General features: G+C 36.9%; 1 protein-coding gene across 15 annotated transcripts in view; it reads right to left on the reverse strand.

The window, feature by feature from the left end:
* Positions 1-5,391: 5,391 nt before the first annotated feature.
* TLL1 (tolloid like 1) overlaps positions 5,392-17,897 on the reverse strand; it is a 160,973-nt gene continuing 148,467 nt past the window's right edge. For all 15 annotated transcript variants that reach the window (XM_080591748.1, XM_080591737.1, XM_080591741.1 and 12 more), the window contains 2 exons: positions 16,961-17,211; positions 5,392-14,978 (listed from right to left, as the gene is read on the reverse strand). In XM_080591748.1, the coding sequence (XP_080447874.1) occupies positions 14,844-14,978; positions 16,961-17,211 (386 nt within the window). In that variant the 3' untranslated portion in view covers positions 5,392-14,843. The remainder of the gene's footprint in view (positions 14,979-16,960; positions 17,212-17,897) is intronic.

Here is a 17,897-nt window from a genome sequence, read left to right on the forward strand (position 1 = left end):
CCTTTCATATGGTCCACAAATTAGAAATTGTAAATTACTGTTTTAAGAACACAGTTTTCAAGGAGGATGCACATATGTATGGGATGCTGCCCCTTAATGGACGGTTGCATGAATGTCTTCGTTTTACACAGCATGGTTTTGGTGGAAGGAGGTCTGCAGGGGTGGCCTCTTTGAGAAAAATCCAGCAGCTGTCCCATGTCAGATCAGAGCCGGCTCCAAAAAGGACCCACCCAGGTCAGAACCAAGCCAGGAAGTGATGTTGGTTGGGCCTCTGGGAGAGCAGATTTAAGAAAGGGAAAAAACTGCTGCACAATGTCAGTGAGAAAACGTAGGGAAAAACAACTCTGTAGACATAAGGTCAGTGAAGAAAGAGGAGAAGTGCTCCAGGCACCAGAGCAGAATCTCCCCTGCAGCCCGTGGAGGAGCCCCTGGTGGAGGAGGTGGATGTGGTGGCCTGGAGGAGGCTATGGCCCATGGAGAGCCCGCGCAGGAGCAGGCCCCAAGCCTGAGCTGCAGTCCGTGGAGAGGAGCCCACGCAGAAGCAGGGGGTCTGGGGGGAGCTGCTGTCCATGGGGGACCCCTGCTGGAGCAGTTTGCTCCTGACAGATGGACCCCGTGGTACGGAGCCATGTGGGAGCAGTTCCTGAAGAGCTGCTGCCTGTGGGAAGCCCCCACAGAATCAGTTTGGGAAGGACGGCATCCCGTGGGAGGGACTCCACGTGGAACAGGGGCAGAGAGTGACCATGAAGGAGCGGTGCAGATGAAGTGCTATAGACTGACCATAGCCCCCATTCCCCATTCAGCTGAGCTTCTTTTGGGGAGGAGGTGGAAGAGGGTGGATGAGGGGAAGATGTTTTTAGGTTGCTTTTAGTTTCTCACTGTTCTAGTCTGCTAGTGACAGGCAATAAATTACATGAATTTCTGAATCTGTTTTGCTTGTGACAGTAATTGGTGAGGAATCTCCCTGCCCTTTTCTCAACCTATGAGACTTTTTTGATCATATTTTCTCTCCCTGTTTTTTTGAGGAGGGTTAGTGAGAGAGAGGTGTGGTAGAGCTTAGCTACCTATCAATCAGTGTGAAACCACTACAGTGAAGCAGAAGAGGAGAGTGAAAAAGCTAAAGCAGAAAATTGGGGATTTCAGGACCCCTAACCTTATTTGCAGGTCTTTGAATTAATCTGGAAAGGCATAAAGGAATGTTTGGCTGGCCACCTCTTATAGAGCATTGCACTGGAATTAGTCCTCTTTAGATGAGACTGGCCAAATAATGGCTGTTTGTATCACCTGGTCATGAAGCATGCAACAATGCTGTCTATCACTATGCTGCAGAATGTGAAGGTGATACGAACACCTTTATTCCTTTTCAGGGATGGCATACTGAAGGAGCCATTATTGTTAGAAGAGTACACCAGTAAGAGGAAGATTTGCGTAGGCTGTTGTTCCAGAAGTTATGTGGCTGTTTTGTTAAGTCAAATAGTGACTCAGTTTTTATATTCTGTGAGCAACCCTCAGCTGGAACAATAGCAGCAATTGTTAATATATTAATGCTTGCTCTTCATGGCAGGTCTGTAACTACAGTCATCAACACCATCTAGAAGAAAATAGTCTTACTTATATCCTAATCAGCCTATTAACCAACCTGATCAGTAAAAAACTGTCTTCTTCATGTGTACTTTCCCTGACAGTAAGGCCAAAAAAAAAGAAAATTACTTTCTGAAAGGGATTTTCTTTTAATGTGTGGTAGTGTAGGATGCTCTGAGGCATCAGAGGAGGGAAGATACTAGTAAGAGTTAGAGAGCACTCTACTAGAATAGCAAGAATTTGCCTAAGGGTGTAGCAACAAGACAGCAAGGTTTATCCGTGCTTCATTTCTTGAGTTCTTTCAGAGTGAGGAACATTCCTGAACAGCTTAATTCCTGCTCTATACTACTATTTTTTCCTGGCATGATTTGTTACACCTCTCTCCCAGCCTCCAAACAGAACATCTAGCCAGAATACTATTTGTGTTTGTTTTCTCCTCTCATGCTCAGAGAGAAAATCATCAGCTGTCTTTCCACACTGACCCTGTATGAACATGAGCCAAGGTTGCTGCTTTGTGTGTAGGTGTAAACAGATGTTTAACTCAGTAACTAGTGTCCTTGAGTCTTGAAATTTATTTGCTTCTTCCTGTGGGGATGTGATATGTGATAGCTTCTCTCTCTCCCTTTCATATTTGTCCAAAAATTTCAGAGCAGAAGCATCCCCACAGTCCAACAGATCCTCTCTCCCCTCCCCCCTGTAACCATTGGACCACAAAGGAGAAGGTAGAGATGACATTAAAAAGAAGGTTGATATATTTGTGGTCTCACCTTTTTCCCCATCAGAGGAAAAGTGAGCCATTTCTCTTAAGCAGGAATGTGTGTACAAAAATTCCTCTTTACTGGGCACCAGCCCCACACTGTAATCCTAAGGAGAAAAGCATGCATTTTCAGACTGGACTAACAATACCTAGAAAATAGGAGACAATTTAGTACACCTACAAATTTACATAATAACAAATCCCAATTCACTCCTGCAGAGTAATTTTTCCAGAATTTTATAGCAAATACAAGTAAGATACATTCAGAAATCCCTCTAGAAATTAAAATTCCTTACCTTGGAGCATACTGCTTAGGTCAGTGGCCTGGACCACCAAAGCAATATTGTTGATCTCTACTTTCTTTTGCTACATGTTTTTGACTGAAGTTGCTAATTCCCTACAGGGATTAAGCCACTCAGCTTCTAACCCAGACAAAAGATGGACACAATCTTCTTCAGTTTTCATTCATGAGAATGAAACCGTTTGGGTCCTTACAGTACAGCCACTTCAATCTCTTCTGTCACTGGGAGATGACTTTCACTTCCTTTCCTCAAAATGCATCACTGTAGGTGCTAACACATTGCTGAGACTCAACCATGTCTATAGTATAGGAATAGATGATTTCACATGCCAAATGCAGGGAGGCAGTAAGAAAGCATGACAATGCTCAGCAACCAAATCATTTGAAGTCTCTCTTCACTTTCAGCTTTATATGGTCCCACACCAGCGCAGTAAGAGAAAGTGAGTTCAAGGCTGGATCAACCCCAATCAATTCTTGCATCCAGCATAACGCTGGCACCACTCTGACTAGCTTCAAAGAAATAACTATAGAAGGACAGCCAATAAACAAAGCGGACATTTGAACAAGAAAGTCCAACCCACTGCAACTGTGTAATGACACTTCTCACTCCCCCGTTAGTGATGGTGGAATTTTAACACTTTCCAACTCAGTCTTACTCTTCTATGTACCTGTTGCCTCAAGACCACTTAAGCACATTGTCAACATGTAGCAAACAGCACTCATTTAAACACTCATTTGAGGAATTGTAACTGAATCAGAGGAGGTGAAGAGGTCCTATAAACAAAAGAAAGAAGATTTTTGTCTTGGTTAAGAATATATTTCACTTTGAGTCTACTCATGTATTTGTATGTGCTTCCTATAAATGACTTGCCATCTTTTTCCTTTAGTACTTAAAGATTAGTCTAAATTTCAGAAATGTGTTATATCAGCTTTGATCTGGGTGTTAAAAATAAGTAGATAAATAGTGGTGAAGTCTTTTAATTCTGGAAGGATGTTGGGTGATAAACTGCAAAGGTCACATTATGACCTGCACAACCCCAGTGCAAAACTTCATTACTTCAGCTGTACAGAGAACTAAAAAGAACCAATTTCCTAGTGGTCCCAAGAGACACAATGATTGACAGGCAGATAAATAAGGAACTAGAGTTCTAAGAAATATGGACTATCTTTGAATTTAGAGGAAATGAGAAAAACAGAAGGGACTTTTGCAGTACAAATGAAGTGCAATTTTAAGAATAAAAGGAATAATAGTAATAAATCTTCAAAGTAGACAAATATGGCAGGAGAAAAAGTAAGTTACTAAATCATAATGTTCTCCAAATTTGGATTAGAAAAGACTCTTTATAGATATATATAAACATATAAATATCCATATACCTTGAAAACTGAGTTTAAGTAAATTTGGAGAAAAGATGGACTGACTGCTATTAAGAAAAATATTTAAAATTTGGTTTCTGATGATACTAATGGATAACCTATGTTTTGAGGAAAATAAAAAAATGAAATGATAGATTTAGAAATAGGAAATCAAGGGGAATATTCCTGAACTTTGTTTGTAAATACAACTACTTATTCGTTTAGATTTCTCTGAATACATACAAAAATACTTATTTTTCCCTCTGCTAGCAGTTTGAAGACAACATGGAGTAGTAAGAAAGCACATAAAGCAGTTTCTTGTTAGGTATTTTTCAAGTAAATTCCAAAGGAAAATTTCCTACTGTTTGTTTCTTTTATGATAGATATGACAAATATGGGAAGCCCATGGAAGTTATTGTTCTACTTCTTACGATCACAGACATCCCAATGTTGCATTTTTCCACTTGTGTGTCTTTCTATTTTCAGATAAGATTTGTTCTTTGAAGGAATGGCCAAAAATAAAAAAAATCAAATTTCCACATGATATGTGGGTAAATTCCATCACATAATGAAGTACGAGCTAACAATATTTAAGCAAAAAATGTTGTGTTTTTGTTATTTGCATTTTTGCAGCACACAGTAACAAGTTATTTGAAGTAACAATGACTTTTCATGACAGAATAATTGTTTCCCACTTTTAATTAATGTTTTAATAATATCTTTTTTTTTTTTTTGAGGGTTGGTGGATTGATATTTTGTTTTTGTTGTCATATTACATACATTTTGGATAGGCTTGCAGGATGAAAAACAGATTCTGGAAAAACAGATCGACTGTGCATATGACCATTCAACCCAGCTATGGTATATAGCAGTAAAGTTACTGTAGAAATACCGTGCTTATTAATAGCAATCATCAGCTCTATAAATCAGACTAAAGCTTACCCATGTCGACCATGTGCTCCCAAATGAATGACACATGGTCCTGGCACAGACCATGAGAAGAGTGCAGTATTCTGTGGGCTTCATAAAATGAAGTAGAAAGAACTAAACCTATTCTGTACAGAACAACAATGAACTAAATATGCGATGATAAAGCTTGTTTTAAATCTGGCAGGCTTTGCCATTCACCCACCCCTGTAAGCCAAAAGTAGTCAGAGAAATGTGATATACTATGACCATCTCATCTGAAACATAAGGAAAAGAACAGCATTCCTGACATTTGAAGAAACGTCAGTGAAACTTTTCCCTCTATAAACATCACTGCAGCTTTTGTGGAGTGCTTAGCCACAACAACCATCTCCAGTTTCCCTGAAACACCCATTTGGTGCTGAATTATAGTTAGTTCTCATGACGTGACTTCATCAGTCGTCCAGCATGGATGCTATTCTTTTCAGACTTTTCTTTTTTTCTTTTCAGACTATTCTTTTCATTTTGTTCTGTAACTGCTAGATTTCTCTCACTCTCGTAGTTAATTTTGAATGGTTACTGTTCAATATATACCCGCTTCCTGTTGCTAGTCCAGAGGCAGAAACTCCTGTCCAAAGAGCATGAAAGCAGAACTCAGTAGAGAAAGTGAAAAAACTACGTGTTCAAAACACAGTTTGTACTTTGGCAAAAGCATGAAAGAGTTCTCAGAATCAAAGTAAACAACTGTACAAAGTCCAAAGTTGTTCCAGAAAAATATTCTTTCATTAGAAAAAAAAAAAAAAAAAAACTGTGGTAGGCACAAGTGAACATTGCAAGTGTGCATCTAATTATGTTAACATCACTTTATCCAGCTTAAATTACCCATTACATTTCACCCGGAACAGTGATGTTTTCAACATGTTGCATTTGTTCAACGTGTCTAAATGTATAAGTACTTATATATATACATATATGTTGCATATCCATTACCTATAAGTGGATTTAAAATAGCAGTTGATATCACCTAATGTTTTATTTTAAATGCTAAAATGATATTTCCCCAAAAGAACATTTCTGTTCCTTGATAATATCAACTATTAGAAAAAGTCAAGTTAAGTAGACAGGTTTTGTGTTATGATCCAAAGATAAACAAATCTTAGTTCTTGAGCTGAAAGGTCTGGTAAAATTGTCTTCCTGCATCTTTAAGAAAAAAAAAAAATCAAGTTAGCCTTGAGCTTCAGTGCAGGGCATGATGAAAATGAGCAAGACATAATTTAAAGAATACTGAGGCAGATCATACCATAGCAGTCTAGCATCTTCAAATCATCTGTTTGAGCCTTTATTCTACAATCAAGATAATGGGATTGCTTGTTTGCAACATGCACTGCTGTGTTTGCATGCTAGAAAATGATATACTACTTGGTGAGGTACCTTTGTGCTGAAATATATTTGAGACATGCAGGAATAGAATGGGAATTTCTACACATTAATGAAATAAGAGAAGTAGGCTCACCAGCATAAAACATAAGCTTATTCACTGTATCTGTTCCAAAATACCCTCTTCAAAGCACTCACAATTTTTTTCAGACTCCATAAGGGAATAATCAAAAGAAACAATACCAAAAGCCATGCCACGTTACTCACTAAAATTGAGCATAAAAGAGTATAAACAGAGTCTCTCAATTCCTCATGTCTACTTAAGATCAGTTAATTTCAACAGTTTAGAAGAGATTGTTTCACTCAAAACAAATTTACAGTGGGAAAGATGAAACCAAGTTCAAAAATTGTCAGGATAAATGATTTTCTGGGTGGAGATTTAATTCAACGAAGAAACATGACAAAACAGAAAGCAAGCAAGATCTGAATATTGTCTGGGGCAACTGTAGACCTCTTCCAGAATTTAATTATTTGTGCCAGGGATCTGTTTCATTATGCAATCCTGATCTTATTGGACAATAAATTTTGCTACAAACTCACATTTGGTTTTCACTATTTTTCTTATATATTTGAATAAACGAAGTAGGGAACCAAACAACAAATTCTGAAGTATTCCTCAGGTGACAGGTATCAGAACAAAGTATTTAATGAAGTGCCATAACAGACAGCCATAGCCCTCCTTTTTGGATAGACATCAAGCACCGAGTGTTGGCACTAGTGTACATTTTTCATTTGAACACAATTTCCAGGGATTACTTTTTCACTTGAAATGTTCCATCTCACTTAAGATGCAAACAGCTGTTCTACATTCAAGAGCTTCACCCAAAGAAGGGATTTTAAAGGACACATTTGGGATATTTTCTGCAATCCTATAGCCATTAATATCAAGACCAAAATTTAAAAAAAAAAAAAAAAAAAAGGTTTCCTGTTGTCTTGCAGAAGCAATAACACCTCCATATTTAATCACAACCTTTCTATATTGCTTTACTCCCACAGTGGTTCTACATGGTTTAAAAACCTATTTAGATATTGTCAAACTCAGAAGTTCCTTATAAAGATCCATCACAACTCAATTTTTGACAGTGGGAGGTTAGCATGTCAAAACCTGTTTTTCTACAACTTGCTCTTGCAAGGTCATTTATTTTTGCATTGTGGCTAAAAGCAGTGAATATGTGGCTTTCCATAGCTGATGGAAAATACGCTGTACTCAAGAAAAGGAAGAGAGGCAATTTCACCTTTATAATGTTACTTCTGACAAATCTCTGTTACCAGTCAACTTCAGTTTAGTAGTCCTCAGCATAAAGTAAGCATAAGCTTAATCCAATTTACATTTTTTGATATTTTCTTTATTGTTTTCATGGATGCCCATCAAATACACCAAGCAATCGAAGTTCCTTGGGGGAAAAAAAAAAAAAAAGCATATGCAGAGATTGCCGAGGACCATTAAAGACAAGGCATTGAGGAAATTGTGCCTGAATGGCTGGATGCGTGTTATTCATCCAAGGTTCTCTTTCTGCCAGTCTGGCGCCATGATGTTCAGGCTCCTAGAGACCATTGCAGGTGCCTGCCATAGTATACCTGTCTCATTATCCTTTTGTTCCCATCCCTATACCCTGTAGCCATGATGGTCATGGTGAAGACCACAGGATCCACCAGGCACAGCACAGAACTTTATTCTTACTCTGTTATTAACGGTTTTATTTTTACCTAGATCTCTTTAGTGGCATTCACTCATGGTCTAGCTGAGGATAGTCTGGGATTTTTTTTATAGAAAAACACTCTTTATAAATACTCTACAGTATTTCAGTGTTCTCTTCTCTCTTCCTGTTAGCTTGAGTAAATGGTCACCTATAGCACTAACCAATGTAGTATGTATTTACTGTTTTGTAGCTTGACACCAGATTGTTTACTGGCTGATAGCGTATATACCTTTGAAGTCTTCACCATCTGTTTCACTAAATTAAAGTTAGCAAACTGTCCTCAAATGTGAAACATTGGTGGTTTTGAAAATTTTGCAATATTTAAGTTCAAGATTCTACAGACAACAAAATTAGCAAAATGTAGATGCAATCATAAAATCATTAAGATTGGAAAAGACCACCAAGATCATCTAGTCCAACTGTCCCCCTACCCCCTAAACCATGTCTCTAATTACAACCTAATTACAACCTTTCCTTAAACCCCCCCAAGGGATGGTGACTCCACCACCTTCCTAAGCAACCTATCTATTCCAATGCCTAACCATTTTTTCTGAGAAGAAACTTCTTGTAATTTCCAACCTGAACCTCCCCTGGTGCAACTTGAATCCATTTTCTCTTGTCCTATTACTAGTTATGTGCAAGCAGAGGGATGCCACAGTAAACTTACAAATAAAATTACTACAAGACAGGTATCAATAATTTTAAAATATCATTTAAGGTAAAACTGCTGTGGAAAAAAAAAGTCAAACTGGAGAACAGTATATTATTAATGGACATTTGAATTTTGACTAGGTAAAAGTATTTAATACTTTATAACATTTAATCTGTACCATTCAACTCAAAAATTTCATTGAGTTAAGCTACATTTTTCACAGGAGGATAAAAATATTCTGAAACCTTCTCAGCAATACTTTCCTTGTGCCTATACATAAACATAACACAAACATGTCCTTTGAGATACATAAGATTTATGAGCCAGATTTTCTGTAAATGACATGAGAGTTGCCCCTCCCTATCTCCCTCCAACCCCCATCATAATAAGGCCTCTTACGGTAATTCACCACACACTAAGTTCATTTAACACTCGGTAAATTTCCCTAATGTTAAGATCCTCATTTATAGCATTTTAAAAAAAAAATCCTTTCAACAATGTAACTGAACAGCCCATTCTTTGAACAGTTGTAAACTCTGAATAATACTAAAATGTTTTATGCTAAAACTGACAAGAAAATCCATGATTTATTATTTTTTTTCCTAAAATGCACATTTAAAAAAAAATATTGTCCCAATGATGCAGCACTCTATAGGAAGATTCACACTGAAATGTCAAAAATTGGCATACTACTATGAATATCTACAAATATCCCCCAAATCCTTTATTCAGTATCCTCGCTAAATCATTGCCTTTGTTAACATCTTAACAATGAGAATTTTTAAGTAACTAATTACTTCAATAGGTAATACTCTCATGTCAGTATGGTCCTCTTAGCATAGCCAAGGATATGGATTTTACCAATGAAAATTGTTTGTATTATGATCATGCAAAGAGATAACAACATAAAAAAGGCAAGCATATTAATATCCTAAGATATCTCAAAGAAATCAGCTTTTAACCATGCACACAGATCTTTAGAATATCAGCTTAATAAAGGCTGTTCAGCAACTTTCAGCAACAGCTGTGTAATAAGACTCTATATTTGAAATTTGGCAAGAGGTGTCCACAGCTTGTAGATGTGGACTGTTACTGTTTTCTATCTATTGTAATAGAACTGCTTTTGTCGTCATCTGCTTCAATTCTTTTAATTAGAAAAGTCTATCATCATTACTTTTAAATTCAGTGATCTATTAGCAAATCTTTTGCACAGACTTTGTTGTGGACTTTCGTAATTGAAATGCCCCTTTGCATATTGCTCTTGCTCCATTAAGCAATATTCAGTACAAAAAAAGCTTTTAATATTTATGAGGTGGGACTATTAGCCCTGGCAAACTATTCCAGCTCAAACATTGGATAGGTCTCCTCTCCTCTCCACTCAGCTTAAATATTGTATTGTTCAAATTCATTCTTTTACTCCTACACATAACACATCATGTGCCCTAAACAATTTCACTCTTCTCTGTGGGAATCACATGCTGTTTGAGAGCCAAACTCTCCTTTTCCTTCTTCCTTGTCCATTGTAATTTCCCTCCATTCAATTTCACTGTGTTGCCGTTTACCTGAAACGTGGCTACAAAGAACCAAGTCTAGCACTATCATGCTGGAAGAGAAAAGCCATGGATCACGTTCTAAGAGAAGACTAATTCCTAATGATCATTAGTATTGTATTTCAGAAGTTGCCATCGCATGGCAAACTCCATCCAACATTATGTGAAGTCAATAATTCTAACAGTCCTAGCACTACAGGAAGAATAACTATGTCTGAAGGTCACTGGAGAAAAAAAAAATCTTGTTTATATGTATATCGCTTCATCTTGGATTTGATTGGAATTTGATATGTTACAAGACCATCTACAAGGCAAGGAGAAAACATGAGAGGAAGCAGTTGTGGAGGCGGGATAAAGACAGAGAGACCTAAGCCTGGCTAGTGTTTCCCCTTTCACTGTTCACCTAATATCGCAGTGCTCTAAATATTTTTTCGACTGCTACAGCTTGTTTCCTTTGTGAACTCAGAACAAATAACCAAAACATTTTCTAATAAGAAAAAAATTGCAAAATGTGTTTTCCTTCATTTTTGTTTTTTAGGTTGTCAGCGGTTCCCTGGTCAAAAAATACACTGACCAATCCAATTGTTCATCTAACTCTTCCTTCAGGTAAGTGAAAGCAATACAGCATAAAGCATTTTTAATGACTATGAAAGACACATTGAAAAAAATATATATATTAGCAACAGTGTTGGTTCTGGAGATTATATCTATTTTTTTCTGCCCTTTTTTTTTTTTTTGGTAATGTAACATATTTGTATCTGTGGTGTTGTTGTTTTCCTTCTCTGAGCATTTTGTTTGTCCTTGCTCCTCTTTTTTTTCCCACTTTTATTTATTCTATTAATCAATTAATAATTGATTCATAAAAATAATAAATATCAAATAATAATTAAAACAAAATAACACGGAGCAAGTCTTTAAATAAAGTTGTGCCAATCTGTATAGTCACGTATGTTATTGTAATAAAACCCATTATATCTTGATACTCATTTGAGCCCAATTTAAGACCTGAAATCGAAGGAAAATTCCCTTCCGGTCTGTTCTACTTTAAGATGGAAGATTTTCCTGGAATTACATATCCATACCAGGTTCTCAACCAACTCTGAGATCTGTAAATTCTACCAGAACAGAACCATTTCATTACAAGAGAAAGTTCCAGTGTGCCTGAGCAGTGACCATGCTCTACGATGGTGCACCACGCAGCTGCATTTACCACGGCATACAACCTGTGAGGTCAACAACAACTTCCTGTATTATTAAAAAAAAAAAAAAAAAAAAAAAGTGTGCCACTTGCACTCCTGGCATCATAGCAAAATTGCAGGACTGATCCCCTGATCCCCCAAGTGAATAAAGCTTCCAGCCAATTATTCTAATTTTTCACAGTGGTTCAAAAGCAAGCTGATTTAAATGAAAAAGCAATGCTGCCTTACCACGTTAAAGATCTGACCTAGCTTTCACCAATGCTTAGTTCAGTTTGCTGATTCACATGTTTCACAAGGTAAGAGTACTCAAATATGTTGCAGATTATAACAAATGGCCAGCAAAGAACAGAATATCTGCTGTGTATATACACTTTATTCACTGCAGCTGGACCCTCAGCTCTTATGGAAGATAGTCATTTTAATTGACTTTCATCAATGATTTGGTTTTCTTTTTCCTAAAGATGGAAGAATAGCCTTTCACAAACATATCTTTCTTCTTATCTGAGCATGATATTGACCACAAATTTAAATTCTTCAAGAGCCAGTCAGACAAACAGGTCCATCTGACAGCATATTCCATCAACTTGACACTTTATTCTGATTTTAATAACATTAAAGAATAATAATTTGCACATATCAGGAGCTCTTTACAGAGCTGAGAAGAAATCTTTATGTCAAGTTACAGGAAAATTAATTCAGATCCAGCAGTTTGCCCATGGTCAAGAAAGGCTGTGGCAAACAGGAATTAAAATAAGTACCATCCTCACCCTACTGGGAGCATTGCCATTAAACACGCTGAACGTATAGGCCCTGAAGGCAGATCTCCAGGCTGCTGTATTTTGTATCTGGTTTTGTGGACTAGTCAACAGGCAAGATCTTTAAATACTATGTTGAAAAAAAAAATCTCGTTTGCAAAGATTTTGGGGGAAACTTGCATAGTTTTTCACAATGTAATCACTGTACATAGTTTTTTCATTATTTTCTCATTGTTAGGCTAATTATAAGGCATACTTTATTAAACACGGAGTTCACTGAATATGCGATTTTCATTGCAATGGGAGAAACCTCCTAGAACTCAAAAATACCTCCCTTTTTAATAGCACCTGAAAGCACCATGAGGCCAATGAGAAGATATGATCCAGACTGTCTATCCGTCATCAAGATCATTAAGAACAACACCTTCACCTTCACTGCTCTTAAGCAATATGGGATCTACAAACGGATAAGCAATTAGAGAAACTTATTTTAACTTTGTAATCAAAGTTTATAGCAACTCTTTTCTGACTTCTACAGTAAGTTTCCTGAATTTTTGTAGTAAAACAACTTGGATAAAATGTAATCCTTGTGCAAACACCCTGAAAAAAAAAAAATGAACCAAAAAAAAAAAAGGATAGTGGAGCAGCATTATAAAAATACAGAAATTGTTCAGTTTTTGGACTTCATACACATAAGTTTTTTGGAAATGAAAATGGTAATATATAAACAGTAATACAGGTGTAAAAGCAGTGAAAGACAACTATGCAGAGATTTGGGTTTTATTCTTATAAAAAAAGATCAGATTTATTAGTGCCAATGTATGTTCATAGTAAGGTAACAGAAACTAAGCTAATCTGAGTAGCAACTTACATCAAAGGATATCAAAATAATATTTATTGTAGAGTGAAACGTAATACTTTTAACTTGATTCTTGCCAACTAGAAATCCTTGTTATCTGTCTATGAAGCCTTTAAAGAAAAGTTGCTACAGTCGAACAGGGTCCTGATAGAACTTGGCACATAAAGAAACATCTCAATGTTCATCCGCACAATACCTCTCGCTCCCCTGGAGCACTCATTCATACAATACTTACATAATGCATATACATTATGACTAAAGCCGTGTATGGCCTAAAGCACATAGAGTATCTCAGTTCTAAACATAACATGTCTACATCAAAAGCAAGTCACTGTATTTACAGGCAGATGATCTCATTCTGCAGATGGTGTTTTCTCTTGAAGATCCTTCTGTTAGCATATGCTAAAACGTCTGAGTCGTCGAATTATTTATCAAATTAGAGGTGTATGTACAGGAAGATCTGTCTGATCATGTGCGAGGATTCTAAGGCAATAGTAGTAGTTGTTCCACAGGACTAGTGCTGCCATTGCAACCTGCCCTCCCCCAGAGTAGTAAAGCCTTCCTTCTTCAGATGCAGCCACGCAGAGGGAGACATTCATGATCTGCAAGCTGTTGGCTCAAAAGTCTAAAACTTCTTGGTTTTTGTTTGTTTTAAATGTTCATGGAATAGCACCATAGGAATTCACTCTTGATAACAAACAAATCCTGTATCCATTGTTTTGTTTTGCTTTTTTCACCATCACAGATACTCTTCTTCCCCCAAAAAAGAATCTTTAGGAAACCTCCCACTTGGATGCTACTGCAGCTTCATTTCTGGTTAGCTAAACCAGGCTGTTAGCTCATTTATAAAGAGGTCCGACGAAATAAAGCTTAGTAGTGGTTCCAAATGTACTGCTGAAAACAAATTAAATAGGAGGAGTTTCAGACGATACTATTTCTGCCTCTCATGGATACATATTTTGATTCATGACAGGTTTTCATCTCAGTCTATATTCTACGTTCAGTGCAAAATAAGAGCACATCATCAGAGATAGCTTACTTAACCAGTAAACCTAACATTTTCAGATTCTTACATTGTTCGAATTCAGTCAACTAGTGATTGGTCAAGCAACTGATGACCAATGTAACAGTTCAGACTTCAGTCGCTAGTAAAACAAAATACTCTGAAGATCAGTTACGTTTCAGAAGTATGACTTTCCAGTTTCAAAACTGATAACCTGATATGGTAGATGAATTGGTAAAAAATACAGAACAATGCAGGAAGACCTTCCCATTTCATATCTTTTTTCAAGTCGTTGTACACACTGTATGCAAGATACAAAGTTAAAGCAACTAGATATAAGAAGAGTATTTTGAGTGTGTGACCTAAAAGAGCTTTATTTTTTCTCCTGGACAACAAACAATTGTCAGAAGGAAGAACAGGTCACTTCCCCTAAACACAACTGATTGAATCTGTACGCATCTATGACAAACGTCAAACTATGAACAAAAGCTTTCATATTCTCCTGGAAGCATGCAAAGTCCTTTCACCAGCTTCACAGAGAAGTGTCGAGTATGGAGCCTGCATATCATCATCTTGTCTATTCCACTGGGACAGGGTTTTTTTGTTGTTGTTGTTTTGTTTTTTAATTTTATTTTAGTCTCTGGTCTTATAAGTCATTATTTCAACTGAACTCATATAAAACATTTTGTGCTAATAACTTCAGTTTAAAAAAAAAGACACCTTCCTTCTCTTCCACTGTGCATTCCTTTTTTTTCCGCATTCTCCTTCTCTTACATAGAGGTTCATGTTATTTTTTCGTGCGCACACTATCTGGATATTTTATACTTCTATATCGTATATGAAATCCTTTCTTGTTGATTGTATCATCAGTGTGAAAGTGGAGTAAAAGAGCTTCCCCTGCTGAATAGATTTCTTCTGGTGGCTAAAATAAATGAACAAACAATAAATAAATTATGTGCCTAGTCTGTGTATTTATCCCCTTCATTCAGATTTTTTCTTATGGATACTTCTCTTTTCCTGTTTTGCCATGTTGTGTAGTTGTGTAATTGCACATGATGCCATCTTATATCAACTAACAAAATACTTCTACTTATTCAGCTCTAAATCACAGGGTATGAATTTTTAAGGCAGACTGAGGAAATGCTAACCAAAATTCCTAAAAGCTGAAGGTCAGCTTACATCAAGATGTTTGAATTTTTACCTGCTGACAGAAATTTTGGAATTAACTATTACATGTTTTTGTGTTTTGTATTAATATCCAACCACTCTTTCAATCTTGAGCTCTGAGACTGAACAGCATTCTTTCATACAATCTAAATAAATGCTAATCTAAATATTTTCCAAATCTGATTTACCTTGTCCAATTTGTATTGAATATCTCTGCAACCTTTTCTTAAGAGACAAGGAAAACCAAAGCTCTTTGTTTTTTTTGTCCTTCCCACATGTCTTCTACAGTTCTGTTGCAGTCATGTAAGTGAGAGGGCAGGACCATTCATAATATTCTATATTTAGACAAACAATTGACTCCAACATTGACTTATTTTCAAACATATTCTTCACAGCCCTCATGGTGGCCTGCTTTATTACTGAAGCACATTGATCAGAAGTACTAACTGAAATACCAAGTCCTTTTTCTAAAGTTGAGAAAGTAGTAATGTGCATTAATAGTGCTCCCACACCCCGACTTCAGTTTGGATTAATTGCTTTTAATAGCTTTTCTATTTAATTCCACGTTTCCTACATACTTGGGTTTGGAACAGTCTACTAAGGCATTCATCCATACCATAGCAGAAAAACAAAAACAGCGAAAGTGATTTTTTTCATCTGAGGCTGGGCTATTCTCCAACTTGCTGCTATTCTACTTGCAATACAGGCCAACTTGAAAAGTATTGTTATGTGTAAAGTAGTAGATGGTGGTCTCAGTTGTAGCAATTCCCTTAGCATATATTGTCTGCAGTTCAGTGGTAGCGCCTTTCCTTCACCTAAAGTGTCATAAAAAATGCCTTAAAAAATGTTTAAAAACTGGCAACTAGTCTGAATGACTGAGATGCACTCATCTCAGATGCACTGATCAGGCACTGTAGTTAAATCCAAAGAAGTGGCATGTGGCTGATTAAGAGCTCCTACCATCTCATATAGAGCCTTTTGCAAACCTTTTCTGTAGGCAAAGACTATGTATGAAAGTGTGCTTGCATTTGCACACATATAAGGAATTGATAAGGACTTGTGGGATCATGGCACCAGCTTTCACAAGGCAGGTAGCCAACAGAACAATGGAACTCTGAAAGGAGAAATAATATGCATCCTTTTCAGGATGTCACCTAGACAATGTCCTCCATGTCTCACAATTAAACCATGTCAGAGATGCATTTGTAATGACAGAGCTCTCTTAAGGCTCATATTAATAACATAGTTAAGAGCATTTTTTTCCTAAAATCAGATTTAAGCAATAGACGAGTGCATTATAAATATTTCCCAGGTGCCCCTTTCCCATAAAATGTGGCTTCTTCATTCATATTGACAGAATTTGAATGTGATAATTTTCAATACCAATGCATTTCTCTCTATAGGAAAAAACTGCTAACTTTTTCGGGGGCACTGAAAAGCACTCCACTGCCAGCTACCTAAAACTTAACATAGCATTACAATACTTTGATCAATAACTATCAACTATTGTTGGAAGTATTTCAAGGGAAAGTTTTCATATGCCGTAGGTGCATTTTAGTACAAGCCTGTAAAATTCTTTTTAAAAAATGGGGTAGAAAATCTGGTATCTTTATCATAAGGTGTAGTAAGCTAACCTCATCTCTTCTTTCTTTCCTCTGCCCCTTCTTTCTTTCTATTTTTAATTGCAATGAGAAAAAAAAAAAAAGAAAAAAAAAACTTTAGTACCTGGTTACTTACCCCAGATCCACAAAATCGACCAAGTCTCATTGCTGACTTATCATGACCATCAAATAGCTCCATGTAATCATAACCACAGTCTGCCTCTTCTTCAACCTCAAAAGTCTGAAACATTAACTCAACTCGATAGCCATGCTCTGCCACCAGGAGCCAGTCGCAGTCCGCCTGAACTGGATAGTTGTTATCGCCAAACTGAGCATGAGAGTACAGATCTTTGGCCTTGGTTTCAGCTTTCAGTCGACCACCACACTCTGAAAAGTTGGGGTGGAAAAGAGAACTAAGAAGCTTATTCAGTGCAAATTAAAATTTTCTTTCCATAGCTGCCCTACCTTATTCAGAGCACATTTTTACTCTACAAACAGATCAATCAAACAATGTGTAGAGTGGAATACTACCCAGTATGAAGACAGATCCACCATTCCATGTTTCCTCTAAATATATATGTATATATGTATATTAATAAATAAATTTTAAGACTTGAGCATATTTCATAATTTTCAAGTAAAAGAAAAAAGGGAATGCCAAAGGTATAAGGAAAGTGGTTCAAGAGGTGGAACCTCCTTCAGGTAGTCATTTGAGAGCAAGGCAAGTGCTCTAAGTGGTGTCAGCTTTTTGACATGGGTTGATGACATCATTAACAAGTGGTGGGGGTGAGAAGGGTATCAGCTCTAGCACATGCAGTAAGCGATCAACAGGAGCACATGTAAGAGTTCCATGTTACAAAAGAGTGTCAAATTTAATCTTTATGCTGTGCCTGGAGAACCAGTTCAATACTAAACACTACAGCTAACCTTGCCAGCTTGTTTTGTAGTTCATGGACATGGACAGGTCTTTCTCCGCAAAAGGTCCTGGCTGGGAGAAAGCTGTCACTGCCAGAGAAAGTCTCTTGTGGCAAGTTCTAAACTGAGAACCTTGCCCTATGCCAAAAACAGATTAT

Source organism: Anser brachyrhynchus (genome assembly GCF_964034855.1).
Source record: "Anser brachyrhynchus genome assembly, chromosome: 4".
NCBI classification, from domain to species: Eukaryota; Metazoa; Chordata; class Aves; order Anseriformes; family Anatidae; genus Anser; species Anser brachyrhynchus.